Genomic DNA, 16,469 nt, shown 5'->3' with positions numbered 1-16,469 from the left:
CTGCTGGTTACTGATTCGCATCTTCTCTGCTCAAAATATATTCTGGAAAACGTCAAAAAAGCCAAAACAAGGCAAAACATTTAGGAAATATACAACATTTAATGACTTTTTCAGATTACATATAGATGCAAATCATATTTATGTTTGTCACTGAGACAAGGAATAATGTGCGGTTTTGAATATCAGTAGGCCTATTAATAGACATTCAATTAGTATAATTATGCGAAGGTTATATAACTATAAAAATGCTACATTGCAGTGTTCCCTGTTTACAAATATGACCTATTTTCTTATCAGGCCTTTACCTGTTCACATTATCATGTAAGATAACTTGTATTAGATGACAGGCATAGACCAAAAGATGGTAAGTCATGTTTTTTTGTTTACGTTTAGAGTGGTGCAGATGGAAATTACAACTGGGAAATTCTGCGCGCCCGAGTTGTCTTGAACGCAGCATTAGCACCACCACCAGCCAGAACCAGAACTACTTGAAAAAAAAGCTGGCTGACTGCTAGCAACAGATCCTTGAAAATCGGGGCTAGCTCGGACTTTAAACCAAAAAACTAAAAACTGGAACGCCACCACGGATTTCTTGTGGGACAAGCGCACGGGCCTCGCTGCTAAAACGGTAAGTGTCACTCTAGGGCCGTTAACGGAGTCGCGGTCCTAAAAAACATGGTTAGTGCGACGGTTAGCGAGAGCAGCCGTTTAGCTAGAAGCTAAGATGGCGGCCAAGTTATTTACATTAGCTAATGTTGCTAATGCTATTACTCAGTGCGTCGCTTGTTGGTCAGTAAGTTGTTGGATGGAGTTTGAAGTAATTTTGCTGTTTATATTTACAGGTTAATATTGAGTGATAAACATATATTATCCAATCGTTCAGTGATATTTAAAGCGTCAAGGGCAGGGCAGTGCTTCGTTTACATGGTAGGACTAAAAACAAGAACGTACTATGAACCTGTAATGCGTTTATGTAAAGGATCTTACATTAACCAGTTTACTTAGTGATATACTGGCAATGGCTGAATGTTATCAGTTATGTGGTGTTAAAATCGAGCAGTTGATCGTTTTCGATTGTTTTGAAGCGGTGCTATTCGCGCTAACCAGTGGCGGAGTTGTTAATCGTCAACAGGATCATGCTACAATGTTATTATTATTTAAACACTATTCTCTGACCTGCTTTGCACAGATTGCAAAGACTGCATGCTTCATCTTATTGGATGTGAAAGTTGATGTGTTGATCTTTTGTGGTTTGGTTGTATCAATATGACTATGGATACACAACCGCATTTTATTTTGTATTTTTACTTTAAATTTTTGTCAAACAACTCCTTTGGTCTGATTTTTAAGGAGAATTTTTTTTTCCTCAATTGCAACTTTATTAAATAGTGGAATAAATGTTTACATCTTCAGACAGAGTAGATGCATGATGTGCCACAACTTACTGTTTCAGGTTGCTTAAATATTCAGTGAGTTGCTGATCAGATTCAAACATTTGTTGTCAACTACAACTGCTTCTACTGGCGCCCATGAATCATTTTAAAGTCTGGCACTGGACAGCTATTCCACTGATGTGATTATGGGGCAAGACGAATGTGATCATGAAAAACTCTAGAAGATTTAAGTTAAATTGTTTCTGCGAGCATTCCATGAATGAATAGCATGTTTGTCTCAGTCAGGCCCTCCATTCTTTAAAAGAAAAATCTACATACTTTTTTGTTTGTCCAACATATCACCTACTAGATGCCTCCCACTAGACGATGCTCGTCTTCGGACAGAGAAAGTCGAAGCAGCTACCAGGACCGTTACAGAGACAGAGACAGAGGACGAAGACGCCGGAACAGAAGAACGCCTTCTTTCTCCTCCAGCAGTGACCGGGACAGAAGGGGACGGGGACAGAGACAGGAAGGAAGTTTTGCACGCTCAAGGAGGTGTGTATATTGACATTTGTTTGACTTGTTACGCTGAAAATGTAGATTATGGCACACTCACAGAAGGCATGACGCCTAGAGTTTAGTTTGTTTTACCAGTGAGAGTGCTCCGTACCTCGCTCAAGCGTGGTACACTTTCTTGGCACTCAAAGTGAGTGTGCCCTTTTACACTACCAACTCTGCAGATTGTTTATTTTAAGTTTGGTTGCTTGGCAAGTATGTAGACTTTTAATGTGTGCCTCTGTCCCTTGGTTCAGTCGTAGCTTTGAAAATCGCTCTACAGAGCAGCGGCCATTTGACCGAAGATACGGCGAGGGATACAGACGCTTGGACCAGAGCCGAGAACGAGACCGCGACCGGAAGCCACATGGAGCAGCCGAAAGTTACTATCCACGCGACTTCTCCCCAAACGTGTACGACTACCAGCGGGGCCGCGAGAGGGAGCGAGACGAGTCGTATCGGCGGAAAGGCAGCAGGCGTAAGCACAAACGAAGGCGGCGTAGAACCAGGTCCTATAGCCAATCATCCTCGGTGAGTACAGCTATGCCTGAGATTGTCTTTTTACCTCTCCTCACCCTCTCTCCTTCCATCTCTGTCTCTTCCACTCAGCTCTTTCTGTCACTTTTCTTTAACCATTTCTTCTTCACAGCTCCTAGATTTGGTAAGTAGTACAATCTTTATGATTTTGGTTTTTGTTTTAGTCTGTGGGGTTTTGTTAGATTTTTTTTTTAAACATTTTTAATTGGGGTTTCCTTGCATTGGCATTTCTTTTTGGCAGAGCATTTTCATTTTTATGCAAAGTCTTCTCAGTAGTTCATTAATGACCAACAACTATTTTTTGCTGCTCTTCAGATACACACCCGTCACAGCTTTCTTAATGTTTCTTTTTAAATGCCTAGTTACACCTGGTCACTCTTAATTGAATGTCTCTGGCCCTACCTTTTTTTTATAGAGCTTTATTTTGTATGTTGTCAGTTCTTCTGGAATGGTCCCTAATAACTGTGGTCACAGTTGGCTGGCCACTCGTGAAGTTTAGTGTTCATAGAATAAAAAAAGTGAAAATGTTCTACCAAACACCAAGACAACAATTAGATTGAAATTGAAATTGAAAGCAGAATTTTTCTGAATTTATTGACATTTAGAATGTCTTAAGATTTGTTCAGATGCATCTTATGTGTGAGTTCTACTCAACCACACTTTTGTAATAAGTAGTTTGACATCAAGTGAGGGGTTTAATTTGAAATATAGTATATTTATTGGAGGCTATCTTTAAACGTATCCTGCTTGATTACATTTGGCCCTCATTTTATTTTCCTTCTTTCATTACTCTGAAAAGTCAACTTTATAAGTTAGTTATACCATTGTCTGAATTGGTTTTTGCGTTGATGTGTGGATCTGCCAGTTGCTTCCTTGTTTGTAAGCAGCTGTGGTTTAAAGGTAGAGGGGGGAGAGGAGCAGAGGACAACAATGTGATCTTTGACTTGTTCCCTTGCACTATATCCCTATCGTTATATATTTCCTTCACGTGGTGTCATGCGTGAATCGCCCCATGACCACCAAACCCACCTACAACCACAACTACCACCAACACCACTCTCCTCCTCCCTCCTCGTCTACCTGTGCCGCCTGACGCCATGGCTGCCCCTGAAAATCCCCTGTTCCCTCCGGTTGTGTCGTGGCGTGCTGCTGATGGCGGTTTGGGTGTGAAAACAGCGGAGTGACAGCCGGACGCGGGCACTGAGTGTGAGGGACGACGAGGAAGGGCACCTGATCTGTCGGAGTGGGGACGTCCTGCAAGAGAGATGTACTCACTGCCACTACTCTATCGTAACCCTTCTCCATATGAGTATTAAAGCATAGAGCATTTACATGACATGGGAGAGAGTGCCTTTGCTAGAATGCTCTTCGCTCTAGCTGAAATAGCAGGGTGGATTGCAAAAAAAAATGTTGGGAAGATTTTGAGAGGGACTTTAGATGCGTTCATCTTTTTTTTGTTCTAGGATTTTAAGCTGTGGAGCATTTTCTGATGTTTCACAGGTTACTTGACTTTTTCTAAACTTAAAATCCCATTTGCAGCTGTTTGTCTCCGTTTGCGTTTCAGTTTTAAACCTGTAACTTAAGATAACTATTCTCCACTGTGAGGGTTACATGGATTTTCTTTTTATTCTTTTTTTATTTCATTTTTATAGACATCTAACATGCACATTACCTATTAAGTACCACCAGCACACACATAGTTTATATTAATACATTCATAATGTTCAGGATCATGGATTGTTTAGTAGAAATACTAATCATTTTCCCAGTTTTGCTCATTACTTCGGTGTCCTTTTTGGGCAAAGATGGACACATCTTGAACGGATGTGCCCTTATTTCCGATGGCTGCAAATTAGTCATTGAAGAAAGGGGGCGTTTTACATTTGCCCCTTTTGTATCCTAGCGCTATGCATTTAGTTATCAAACAATACCTTGACGCGTTTCGAGCCTGCCAGATTGAATAGGCAGCTATTCGAAAAGGGGATGGGCGCTAGAATTGCTAGAATTCGCCTGTCCACACTTTTGCATTATGTATTCTTCCACATACGTCCACTTGTCTAATGCTCCTGTGGTTTCTGTCCCCGCTCTCCCTCTCTCTTCCTTTTCTCTCTTTGTTGTGTTGTTGCAGATGAGATTGGCAGCACTTTAGGCGAAGGCACCTTTGGGAGGGTGATGGAGTGCATTGACCATCGCAGGTGTGTGTCAGTTAACACTGAAAACAACAGCTGTCAACCTCTGGGGTCCTATTTAGAAGACTACCAGCAGGAATACCTGCTAACTGCACTTCATTTGAAGTGTGTTTCCTCTTATGGGTTACACCTGAGCCAAATGAGACGGGGAGAATATTTAACATTTGAAATATTTAACATCCACCATTACTATTGTTTATTTTATTTTATTTTTTTGCTGTTTCCAGCGAGGGTTTAAAAAACATCTCCATCCGATTATCCACAGCTTCAAATGTGCTGACTGTTTTATTCTGCTGCCTTTGTTGATCACATGATGAGTTTACTGCAGGAAAATTAGGTCTGCAGTATGTTAGTCTCTTGGGCGTTAATGAAAACTGTGCCCTCCCTGTTGGATTAGTAGTTGAAGAATTGTTGTCTTGTGCAAGTGCTAAAAATGTACAATGGGCAGAAATTCTCTTTTTGTGGTCAGGGCACCAAGAATGTATCACTTACAAAAATCCTTTGCTCATTACATGGAGTGACTTCTCATTTTTCCACTTTGAAATCATATTACTATATGTATATTTTTAAGACTTTTACTGTAAAGTAAAATCCTTACATTAGTCACTTTTGTGTCTGCAATTCCTCCAAAGTGAGCTTTACATGCAAATGTAATGTCTTTTTTATGTTATACTTCCTCTGATTTTGGCCTCACACTGTTGTAATGTTTAACAGGGGAGGAGCTCATGTCGCTCTGAAAATTATCAAGAATGTGGAAAAATACAAGGAAGCAGCTCGTCTGGAAATAAATGTACTAGAGAAGATCAATGAAAAGGATCCTGATAACAAATTGTGAGTATGCATGAGTATTTTGATACTGCGACTAAATGGGCTTCTTCTTACCCCTAAGTATCACTGACTTTAATTCTCTCCACAATAGTCATACTCATGTCAGTAGACTCATCAAAAGCCTCACCCTTTTCCTGGAAGCACTTACATCATAGAGACCTGTTGTGCTAGATTAGTCTATATACATATTTTTCATGTAACTGTTGTCTATGTTGATTTGCGTATGCATAAATAACTTTCAAACTCTCTTTGTTCTGTGTATCTTTCAGCCTGTGTGTACAGATGTATGACTGGTTTGACTACCACGGTCACATGTGCATCTCCTTTGAGTTGCTAGCTCTCAGCACCTTCGACTTTTTAAAGGAAAACAACTACCTGCCCTACTCACTCTGTCAGGTCAGACACATGGCCTACCAACTATGCCTCTCCGTGAAATGTAAGTTAAAAAAAATATATATATATATATTTTTTTTAAATGAAAGTACAAAATAAACTGTCTTTACTAGTTGCCTAAAAATTGATTGGACTATTGACTACAAAGCCTCTATTGTTTGTGGTGGGCAGCATTTAGCCACATGAGGGCATAATAGTGCCAAAGGCTAGGCGGAGGAGTATTTCTATTAAGCTTTTCATGAGGGAAATTAGGCTCACATGCAAAATCCCTGGCTCTAGTATAAGTGAATGTGTATTTTTTTGTTGTTGTATACTATTCATCTACTGTTAAATAAATTAAGATCAGCACACAACATGTTTAGTAGATTGATAATGTCAAAAGTGAACACCAATTAACCAATTTCCTCCATGTTTTCTTCTTCATAGTTCTCCATGACAATAAGCTGACACACACAGACCTGAAGCCTGAGAACATCTTATTTGTCAACTCGGACTTCACAATGTCCTTCAATGTAGAGAAGGTAAGATGCTGTAGAAGGCAAAAGACAAAATAAAAACTTTATTGGTATTAAGACTTAAGTGGTTGGTATCAAATCTGAAAAGCCAGTCCCGCTTTCGCTGTGATACTGACCATTGTTGATATTTTCTTGCAATTTTGCCAATACATATTGCTTAGAGGTCTCATGAAACACCCACAGCTGCTTTCAGACCCAATTTGCATAATCTTTTGTGGGAAAGTCCATTAAAGCTCAGCAGTTCTGAGAAACACTTATGTTTTATTTTTTTCATGCAGAAACGAGAAGAGCGGACGGTGAAGAGCACGGCAGTACGTGTTGTGGACTTTGGCAGTGCCACTTTTGACCACGAGCACCACAGCACTATTGTGTCCACGCGGCATTACCGGGCCCCTGAGGTCATACTAGGCGAGTAAAGATTTGATTATTTGCACATATCCCAGTTCCAATAAATAAAAAAGGTCCAGACAAGACCTGTGGCTTCTTCAGTTGGATCAACTTATTTATTTCTACTTTGCTCTCATACAGAACATTTTCTTACAAGTTCTTGTAGAAACAGGCTGCGTCTTACAAGTTGAAACAAGTGTTTTCATTCATGCATTTGATTTTTTTTTTGTCCTTCAGAACTTGGATGGACATATCCATGTGACACGTGGAGCATTGGATGCATTCTCTTTGAGTACTACCTGGGCTTCACCCTCTTTCAGGTACGATGTCACCCTACTGTTCCTTTCAGGGGAACAGTAGACTGAGTCCATGGCCTCAGTCAGACCTCTGTAAAATTAGGTCAGTTAGAACAGATCTTTTAGTTTTGATATGGATAATTTGGCCTATATCCCAATAAACAGTGACACATACTCATCTACACGTGTAAATCTGTTGTCATGTGTGAGCCCTGACTGTCCGTAGCAGCAGGACCAGCAGTAGTTAAACACAGATTATCTTCTGAATCAGTCTCTCCTTTTCTTCCTATTCCTCTTTCCTGCTGAATTGTGGTTTGTGTAACTCATTTATTTCAGACTCACGACAACAGGGAGCATTTGGCCATGATGGAGAGAATCCTGGGTCCAGTGCCATCGAGGATGATTCGTAAGACGAGGTCAGAACATAGAACGTCCTCTTTTCACATAAGCATAATTTATTTAAAAAATATATAGTAAACATCAAGCAAAAACAGCTCACATTGATCTCTGTCCCCTCTCAGGAAGCAGAAGTATTTCTATCGCGGCCGCCTGGACTGGGACGAAAGCTCCTCAGCGGGGAAATACGTCAGAGAAAACTGCAAACCCTTGAGGGTAAGAGGGTGGGATTGACAGTAGAAAAGAAAGAAATGTGATAACTAGCAGGGCTTGAAAGTGCATTCTACCTAATATCTTTGTTTTGTACAGTCCCTCAGTATTCTTCATTTTTTTCTTGTTTCCCCTTCAGCGGTACTTGCTGTCGGAGGCTGAGGAGCACCATCAGTTGTTTGACCTCATCGAAAGCATGTTGGAGTACGAGCCCACCAAGAGACTGAATCTGACCGACTCCCTCAAACATCCTTTCTTTGAGAACAGAGGGGCAGGAGAAGCAACGAGCAGCAAGACCTGGGAGGGCAACCGGGACATCAGCCGGTGACCCAAGGGCCTCATAAGACTGAATAACAGAGGAGATCAAGTCTTTTATATGTGGAGCAGGTGAACTGTTGAATTAAACGGGGCTTTTGGATGTTCTGTCGTTTGTCATTAAAGCATGGACTCCTTAACTTCTTGCTCCTCCACCCTGCCCCTCCGGCGTCCATCTCTGCAGCCACACAAGGCATGTTTTTGCAGCAGAGACCAAGACTGGAAACGAGTGAAAGTTAATCTTTTACCCAGAGAAGACTGGAACTGAGTGAGTTAGTCTTTTCCAGCGGCCACAGCCTCAAAAGGAGCCCTCTATGCAGCTCCTGTTCTTCCATTTGACTTCTGAATCCCCTTTCTCCCTTTCATCCGTCCGGCTATTCTTTGCATCAGCATGTGGAAAAAAAAGAATTCAAGCACTACAAAAACGGTTATACAAAAAGTCAGAAATGTCTTCCGATACAGAAGTCTAAGGGAAGGTAACAGGAAAAAGAGCTGCATATGCAGCGCAAGTCCTCACCCACATAATTCTAAACATGAAAACATGCAAGATATTTTATTATGCTCAAATCATTCAAATTGAATATCATATTTTCTTGGAAATGGCAAGTATCTCCAGCTGAGAGAGAGATAAGTGTCTCATTTTTGTTTACATTTTTCTTAAGTGAGTACTTGCATTGCATATCGTTTTCCATGTTTATTTTTTTATGTGTAAAAGGATTATCCCTTAAACGGAGACTGTTGCCCACAATATCTGGACATTAGGCCTGTTATTATTCGCCAATGAGATAATAATGATGGACACTCCACACACAGGCCTCTGTGGTCTGTCTTCTTGATAGGTATGTTTGTTACGTTATGCAATACTTTACTTGTGTGTGTGTGTGTGTGTGTATATGTATATAGGGGTGGGTGATACATTTATGTTAATGTTTTGCGTTAGCCTGGAACATCCTCACACAACTTTAAACACAAAAAAATTGCCTTCTCCTTGTATGATATGGTCAGATCCAAAGTTTTCCCTATTGAGGTAAAGCACACAGCTCCTGGTGGCAGCCAATGAGCCACACGTCACTCCTGTTGACAGTATTTATTTTTGAGTTCCTCTAGGTCATAGTCTCCACCCCCCAACTGTACATGACATGTTTTTTTTTGTATGAAATTAAAGCGTATAAAAACTGTATATATGTATGATTGTGTAGAATTAAAGTTATGTCCTCCTTACCAAAGGGTTACGGACGGTGCTCTCAGTATCAGTTTGGCCCTGTGGTAGCTGAAGGGAGACGTTCTGTCTTTAAATATCTCTGTGTCTGAGTCCGTCTCTTACCTCACTGACTGTTGGATGATGTACAGACAGGTCAGAGTGACAAAGTAGAAAATTTTTCAATTGTCCAATGATTAAATTCTGATTGATGTATTGTTGACAAGAAAATTAACATATTGGTTAACTTGTGTCTACAATTTTACAACTGCTAAAACTTGTAATTTCTCAAGAATGAAGCTCAAGCTCAAGACATTTAAATCTTTGAACTACTAGAAGGATCTAGTTTTAATTGGAACTACTTTAGATTATGTCTTTAAGTCCTCTTGGCCTCGACATGTACAGGTACCTACTGTGTGTTTTCCATTGCTGTTCATTTCTTGAAAATTAATCTCTTATTCCCTCCCAAAGCCTACTCAAGTGTCACCGTGTCAAGATGAGATGGAAACACGGGAGATCGGCGGTGGCAACAAGTGTATGGATGCTTCATCCCGCAGGCTTCCCCAAGCTGCCGGTAATTAAGATCCCTCATTGCTCTCATTCGCACGTGTCTTGGGAATGAATGTATTATTCTGCTTGGTGGCCAGAGCAAACAATATGACTGGTGTTGTATGCAACATGGCATAAATCCCTGCTAAAAATATGCTTTAAGAATTTACTATTTTCAGTTTCCACAGTGCGGTAGTATCCTGGAGAATTGAAGCCAGGTCATTTTTGTGCATGGGTGCATTTGGGAGTCTTGCCTTCTCTGGAATCAGTTCTGAGTTCTCTGATCGAATGAATCAAATTATATTAATCATTTCACTTTGTGACTACTTCAATGCTTAACAGCCTCCATAGTCAATGAGGTAGTCCTCCTTTCTTTTCTGGGGCAGGATGGAAAATCCTCTCTACGTCACCTCCTGCCTCTTCAGTGTTGACAACATGTCAGCTGTCTGACTCCCTCTGTATTACCAAATGATCCCATCAGCTGTTCAAAGCACGTAATATACAAGTATTCCCTAATTGTGATTTTTCAACAAAGTTCAGCCACAGCATTTTAAAAGTACTCTCCCCCCGCCCACAAACTATGAGCTATTTCAGTGGTCACATGTAAACAAAATTGTTTCTGTGCAGGTATGTTTGGAACTACTCCACTAATGAGATAAACGACTTTTGCGTCTTCGGCTAATCCTTTTCCAGAAAGGACCAACAAGGTCACAAGTCAAATCCCCATAAGAGCAGACGTGTGTTCAACTAGCCTACACAAACAAAAGTACTGGAAGCAAGGCAGCGGACGGAGTCTCAGCATCTGTGACTCTGCTTTGACTAATCATAGTATCTGCAGATTTTTTGTCCATTGTACCATTACAGGTGAGTCATATTGTTCCTTAAAGCCTAGTACAATATATTGTTTTTATTTATTTTTCCCTTATTGGCATTTTTAACAGGAAATTAAGCAACACGATAAAATAATGCTCCTAATACAAATGGATTTGATTCTAACATGTTATTCTTTGTATTTGCAGATAGAAGCCTAATTCCTGGTGTAAATTAAAAGAAGAGGAGCAACAAACACTTTTTGTCCATCCAAGACAATAGTGCATATTAGTGCTCTGAAATGGATTCCCTCATGTCGCTGGGCAGTCCCCTGAAGCAGTTCACCAGCTGCGTGTCGGGGAAAAGCACCCCGGCCAACAGAGGGGCCAAGAAGAGCCAGCACTCGGGCCGCAGGAGCAGCTTCTGCCGCAGGAAAAGCGTCAGCAGCAGGAGGAGAAGCCTGCCCTGCAGTAGCCAGAAAGTCCCGGACTCCTGGCTCCGACTTTACCAGGAGGAACTGAAGAGGGAAAGGTAGGATTGTCTCACAAGATTGGATTCCAACATATTAATCTAGCTGTAAAATGGTTATGATCATACTTTTCTCACTGTGATATTTTTGTATTTCTGTATCTGTAGCCTAATATTATAACACCTCCATGTAGGCACGAACAATCAAAGTCATCAATGAAGGCTGCAACATTTATTTTCTCGATTGTCAGTTCCCAGCTGCATTCTGATACGTTGCTGGTGTGCTTCAAAATAACTTATTTTGGGGTGTTATGGTAACATTAGTTCATGCAAAGTTTTGAAGATCAATTGCACATATTTCAAGTATAATTTTAATGTATTTCTCTACTACAGGATAGTTACTCAATGTATAAGTATTTGTGTCGTGTCACGTTATCCAGCTGAGACTTTTGACCCCAACACATTGAGGTTAATGAGGATAAGGCTGCAAATAAGCTGCTTGCCCATGTGCCATGTCTCATGTCGCTCAATGTGCTGTTCCCCAAAGGAAACGACAGCAAGCCATACTGGCCAAGAAGAATGCCGAGAGGACCGTCAGAAGGACCTACTTCAGGAGCCAGCACACCCTCCCGAGGGTAAGCCAGCAGTAACCTACATTTAGTGACAACAGATATGTTTTTGCCTGTTTCAAATTTGACAATCCTCCTCTCCTCCACATGCAGAAGACCACCACTGCCAGAAAACCAGCTGCAGCAAAGGACAATTCCTTCTTCGGAGCCTTCCAGGGCCTCAGTCTGGACGGAGTGATGGGAGGTAGCAATGGGGCTTCTGCCTCCGCTGCTTCTTCTGGTGGAGGAGACCCGTGCAAGGTCATGTGAGACCCAACGGTTAAGGACAGTGAGACTGTTCCATTAATCCCAATGGACAAGACACTCAATGGACAAAAGGCTTATAGAGGAAAGGTGACGGAAGTTGGAAATAAAACGGAAGCTGTAATTTTATAATCCAAGAAAATGGGGGAAAAGCTACATTTGTTTAGAAAAGTTCCTTATTTTGTTATGCAGATCATATTCTTTGTGAAATTTGTTTATTCACTTCCTAATTTCGATTTATTTTGTGAAATCTGATTATAAAATTGAGCGAAAACTGACCCATTGTCTTTATTTATCCAGTGTTCACACTCCTGGTCTGGTTTAATTTTTTTGGAATCGTTAAAAATCTGATGCAGAAAATCAAGCAGTTAACAGATTTTAAAATCTTGTGGAACAAACACCAGTCAGGTGTTTTTGATTGAAAGTATCTTACTGAAAACACTTAACATGAGGAACTAAAGGTGCTTGGAGACGCTATTTGCAAAACTTGCGGTGGTCCAGAAAGGTTTTCGAGCACATTTTAAAAGTTAGTGTGAACATCTAATCACTATTGTATTGCATTGTAAAGTGATATATGATTACAACCTTGAACCCTAAACCTAGCTGTAAGACCCTTTTCCCACACCCGGCTTTGGAGACTACAGGTCATGTAGGCTTGTTAAGAAGACCAAGCTTTATTTAATTAAAAAAAAACGAAAATAATGACAAAACACATTTTTTCTCGTCGGGTTACAGGAGTGGAAGATGCATCATTTTCTCTTTCACAGGTATGATCTCTGGATCACAAATATGTACATTAGAAGAAAAAAACAAGTACAAAACTACGTTTGTCAGGGTCATAAGGAAGAAGCTGTCGTAGGATGAGTGTCATGACTGGGATGACGACTACACAGCTGACTGCAGACGACGAGGTGAGGATACACAGACCTGGGTGTTTTTTCACAAGTGGGTTTAATCTAATGAAGTTCCATTTTTCAAATCATTCCCTCTGTTCCATCTTGACTTTCGGGGGTTTGAGGAAGGACCTGTTCTTTTTCTCTTTAGTCTTCTTGCCTTTGGCCTGGAAGGTCCTCCAACTGTCCACACGCCCATCTCTTGTTTCCTGAAATACATGTTACAAAAAAGTAAATTTAGACATGCCACATGCATATTGCCATCACATTTCCAATATACTATTTAGATTAAGAACGCACCTCAAAGTTTTTCTGCCATTCCCTGTCTCGCTTTGCTTTCTCTGCTACCTCGATTTCCTCCTCTCTTGCTCTTTTCCTGGTAAATTAAGAGAAAAAGAATGAGTAATACACAATAATCTGAATGATTATATGCTGCTATAATATGATGAGATCATGTCACAAATGTCATGATCTAAAAAAATAAATAAAATTCAATAGCTAGATTTGAAATATTTATGCGTAATTTACCTTTCATGCATATCCTTTGCTTCCCTTTCCTTCCTCTTGATTTCAAGCTCTGCGAACAGCTTCATTGTCTGTTTGTACACGGCTTGCCTGAACTGGAAAAAGATAAATGGTATCACAATCATGCATAACCCCATATAGAATTACATGACAATGGCAAATAATTGTTATAACATTGTGTGAAAATCCCATTAGTCTATAATAATCAGGAGGAAAATTGTTTTTCAGAATAAAAAGACACTGCACAAAAGAGACAGCTTTATTGAATTTCATTACGATTTATTTGATGACTTCACAATCTTGATATATTTATTCATAAAACTGCCTGTACACATTTCTTTGATATGGACTCACCATTTCAGGGTCATCCTCCTCTATGTCCAATGATTTCCCATCCTTCTTCAACTGTTTCTTTTTCTCCTTTACCTGTTTGGAGAAAAATACATTGTTAGCAAACAAACACAGATCAGAAGAGATAAATAACACAAAGGAATGTTTGAAATGGTAAGAGAGTGTTGAACTCACCATATGCTCCACATATTCCTGCCCCGCGTGGATCACATCTAAGGCTCTCTTCTTCTGATCCGGCTCCAGTAGGTTTTTGTACGCTTTGTCCACAGCTAAAACACAACAAGTGAAGATGTACACGTGAAATCAAGTGTTGTAACATCAAACAAATCATTTTTTTTAGCAGTTTAATGATAGTGCATAAATATGTATTTATAATATTTGTAATCAGGGATGTAAGGATTTTACCTTCAAAGGCTTTCTGTGCTCTCTCTTGATCATCCTGGTTTTTGTCTGGATGGACCAAAATGGACATCTGCACGGTTTGAGAGACCACATATTAGGAATTAAGAAACAACAAAAAACATGGCGCTATCACTACGTCATGGCTTCAAAGGGTAGTTTTTCCTTACCGCCCTAAATCTCTTTTTCAATTCCGTATCACTTGCTTCTGGATCAATTTGCAGCACCTGAAAAGCATGTGAACATAAATATCATTTGTACCACATAAGTCTCTTGGCCAAAGCTTCGATCTAAAGTATTTGTTATGCTGAAATTACAATTGTTATGAGAGTACTAGTGGCAATATTATTGTGCTCTTATAAAAGTGTCAAGTCGGCAAGTTTGTCAGCCTATTGACTGTAAATAATATTCACCCAAAAGATCAACACAGTCATTTTTTTCCCCAATCTGATTTAGTTTAAATGGTAGTAACATTATGAAACACAAAACACTGGCACTAAAAATTAAGAGTTTCAAACAAATGACATCTGACATGTCCATTTCTATGAATTTGATCGGATTACATCGATCAATTAAGTTCTTCATTAAGTAGTATGTTATATCATTTAATACATGAGTTGCTTGTTTTCCCCTCGTTTCATGTCATTAAGCCAATACTTGGGATAATTTGCCTCCTCGTCAATCTCACTTTTGGCATTTTACAGTACTTTTGTATAACCTCACAGAAAAATTAATACATGCCTTAATGATCAAAAACAAGTCATCTATACACTTACCTCAAAGGGATTGAGGTTGAAGTAGGATGATCCAGGTCTGAGCAGTCTTTCAATCTGCTGCTTGGAAGTTAACACAGAGTCTCTCGTCTCAATCTGCTTCACCTAAATAATGACAATGAAAAAGTCTTATTATTATAGAGCTGCAACGATTAATCGACGAATCGATTATTAAAATAATCGCCAACTATTCTGATAATCGATTAATCGTTTCAAGTAATTTTTTAATAAAAAAAATCTGAATTCTCTGATTTCAGCTTCTCAAATGTGAATATTTTCTGGTTTCTTTAATCCTATTATGACAGTAAACTGAAATATCTTTGTGTTTTGGACATAACAATACATAAGAGGAAGTCAACATGGGCTTTGGAAAATTTATCAACATTTTTCACCATTTTACGGGCCAAAACACGCATCGATTAATCGAGAAAATAATCGACAGATTAATCGATTATCAAAATAATCGTTAGTTGCAGCCCTATATTATTATATGACTTACAGTGCAACCTTACACTAGGCGTGACATGTGCTCAAACAGAAGGTTTGTATATTTAAGTGGAACTCATTCATATGATTATTGTAAAGTTTTGTTTTAATGAACCCATATTAAGACAGGGAAGGCCACTGAGAGCAATCTCTCTTTTACAAGGAAGCCCTGGTTACATTCAATATTTAAAACCAACAAAAGCACACTAGTATACAACAACAAAACATGACATTCTAGTGCACGTTAAAAGCAAATAAATAACACAATTTCCACTGCAGAAGAAACATCAACACATGGGACAACATCACTCGCATGTCTAATGTGTGATTGGTTAGAGCTGGTTAATGCCTTGTGAAGCTAATTCATATTTTCCCAGTTGGCATTTTATTTGAGTGCATTCTGGTAGTTGAGAAAATGAAAGTAAGAAGCAAGAGACGATATTTGGTGTTGTCCTGATAAGACAAGAAAGACGAAACTGCTGTCTGTTAACGTTAGCATCTTAGCGTCAGCTCGATGCTCATGGCCTCCTAGGTGATAAACGACAGAGCGGTCGACTTATCGACTTCCGCCTAAGCATGGGGAGCCACGGACTCTTCTAAAATACATACATTCAAATACGTTTTGACGTACCTCAGAGATAAAGTTTTTAAATAGATCTTCCGACATATTAGGAGCAGAAGGCTCTCCTCCGGCGGCCGCCATCTTCGCCCCCCTATGCTCGGTTTACATGTGACGTAAAAGCGTCACGTGACCGTTAATGCAAATCGTGCGTTCATGACATCACGTTCACCAGCACATTTTTACCGCTCCATTAAACAAAACTCACATCTTTATGAATACATAAATGTATGTATTTTATATGCTATAAACGATTTAAACTGAAAACAATAAAGAAGCCATGGTAATGTTAAAACACCTGTTTTTTGTTTTTAAAGATAAACTAAATTAGATCACAGAGGTGCTAAAATACAAATAGCAAATATTGTCTTCTGAGGGCGGAGACTTCGAAACTTGAGTAACAAAATACTTATTTACTTTGTATCTGAAATGAAAATATAGCTTGCCTTATTTAAAAAAAAAAAACAATGCATCGGGCTGGGCACAGCACATGCAATTTTACACATTACGTGGATTTACGTAGGTTAAT

At 39.6% G+C, this 16,469-nt stretch overlaps 3 protein-coding genes across 5 annotated transcripts; 2 read left to right on the top strand and 1 right to left on the bottom strand.

The window, feature by feature from the left end:
• Nucleotides 1–485: 485 nt before the first annotated feature.
• Nucleotides 486–10,504, top strand: clk2a (CDC-like kinase 2a). Of its 3 annotated transcripts, XR_013845308.1 has the most exons (15): nucleotides 486–628; nucleotides 1,744–1,931; nucleotides 2,189–2,462; nucleotides 3,645–3,735; nucleotides 4,597–4,663; nucleotides 5,372–5,488; nucleotides 5,755–5,921; nucleotides 6,305–6,399; nucleotides 6,672–6,801; nucleotides 7,018–7,100; nucleotides 7,413–7,492; nucleotides 7,598–7,688; nucleotides 7,822–8,836; nucleotides 9,667–9,769; nucleotides 10,372–10,504. XR_013845308.1 is itself a non-coding variant. In XM_080045584.1 (13 exons), the coding sequence occupies exons 2-13, from the start codon at nucleotides 1,744–1,746 to the stop codon at nucleotides 8,008–8,010; spliced, it is 1,572 nt and encodes a 523-aa protein (XP_079901710.1). In that variant the 5' UTR covers nucleotides 486–628; the 3' UTR covers nucleotides 8,011–9,295. The 3 variants fall into 3 exon arrangements, 2 of the variants coding, with proteins under 2 accessions (XP_079901710.1, XP_079901711.1); XM_080045584.1 differs by lacking the exons at nucleotides 9,667–9,769; nucleotides 10,372–10,504 and having other exon boundaries at nucleotides 7,822–9,295; XM_080045585.1 differs by lacking the exons at nucleotides 486–628; nucleotides 1,744–1,931; nucleotides 3,645–3,735; nucleotides 9,667–9,769; nucleotides 10,372–10,504 and having other exon boundaries at nucleotides 2,325–2,462; nucleotides 7,822–9,295.
• A 351-nt stretch (nucleotides 10,505–10,855) lies between these two features.
• LOC307264246 (uncharacterized protein) lies at nucleotides 10,856–12,143 on the top strand (the record flags this gene model as incomplete). The annotated part of the gene is made up of 3 exons (XM_080045586.1): nucleotides 10,856–11,085; nucleotides 11,570–11,657; nucleotides 11,745–12,143. The coding sequence occupies 3 exons, from the start codon at nucleotides 10,856–10,858 to the stop codon at nucleotides 11,898–11,900; spliced, it is 474 nt and encodes a 157-aa protein (XP_079901712.1). The 3' UTR covers nucleotides 11,901–12,143.
• A 386-nt stretch (nucleotides 12,144–12,529) lies between these two features.
• dnajc8 (DnaJ (Hsp40) homolog, subfamily C, member 8) lies at nucleotides 12,530–16,037 on the bottom strand. Its single transcript, XM_080044971.1, has 9 exons — nucleotides 15,953–16,037; nucleotides 14,839–14,940; nucleotides 14,233–14,289; nucleotides 14,069–14,135; nucleotides 13,838–13,932; nucleotides 13,667–13,738; nucleotides 13,316–13,407; nucleotides 13,088–13,163; nucleotides 12,530–12,996 (listed from the first exon to the last, which is right to left on the bottom strand). The coding sequence occupies exons 1-9, from the start codon at nucleotides 16,022–16,024 to the stop codon at nucleotides 12,874–12,876; spliced, it is 756 nt and encodes a 251-aa protein (XP_079901097.1). The 5' UTR covers nucleotides 16,025–16,037; the 3' UTR covers nucleotides 12,530–12,873.
• Nucleotides 16,038–16,469: the final 432 nt, after the last annotated feature.

The sequence above is a fragment of the Ammodytes marinus genome (assembly GCF_949987685.1).
Source record: "Ammodytes marinus genome assembly, chromosome: 17".
Lineage (NCBI taxonomy): Eukaryota > Metazoa > Chordata > Actinopteri > Uranoscopiformes > Ammodytidae > Ammodytes > Ammodytes marinus.
The sequence above is the reverse complement of the archived record's forward strand: the minus strand, read 5'-3'. Positions and strand labels throughout refer to the sequence as shown.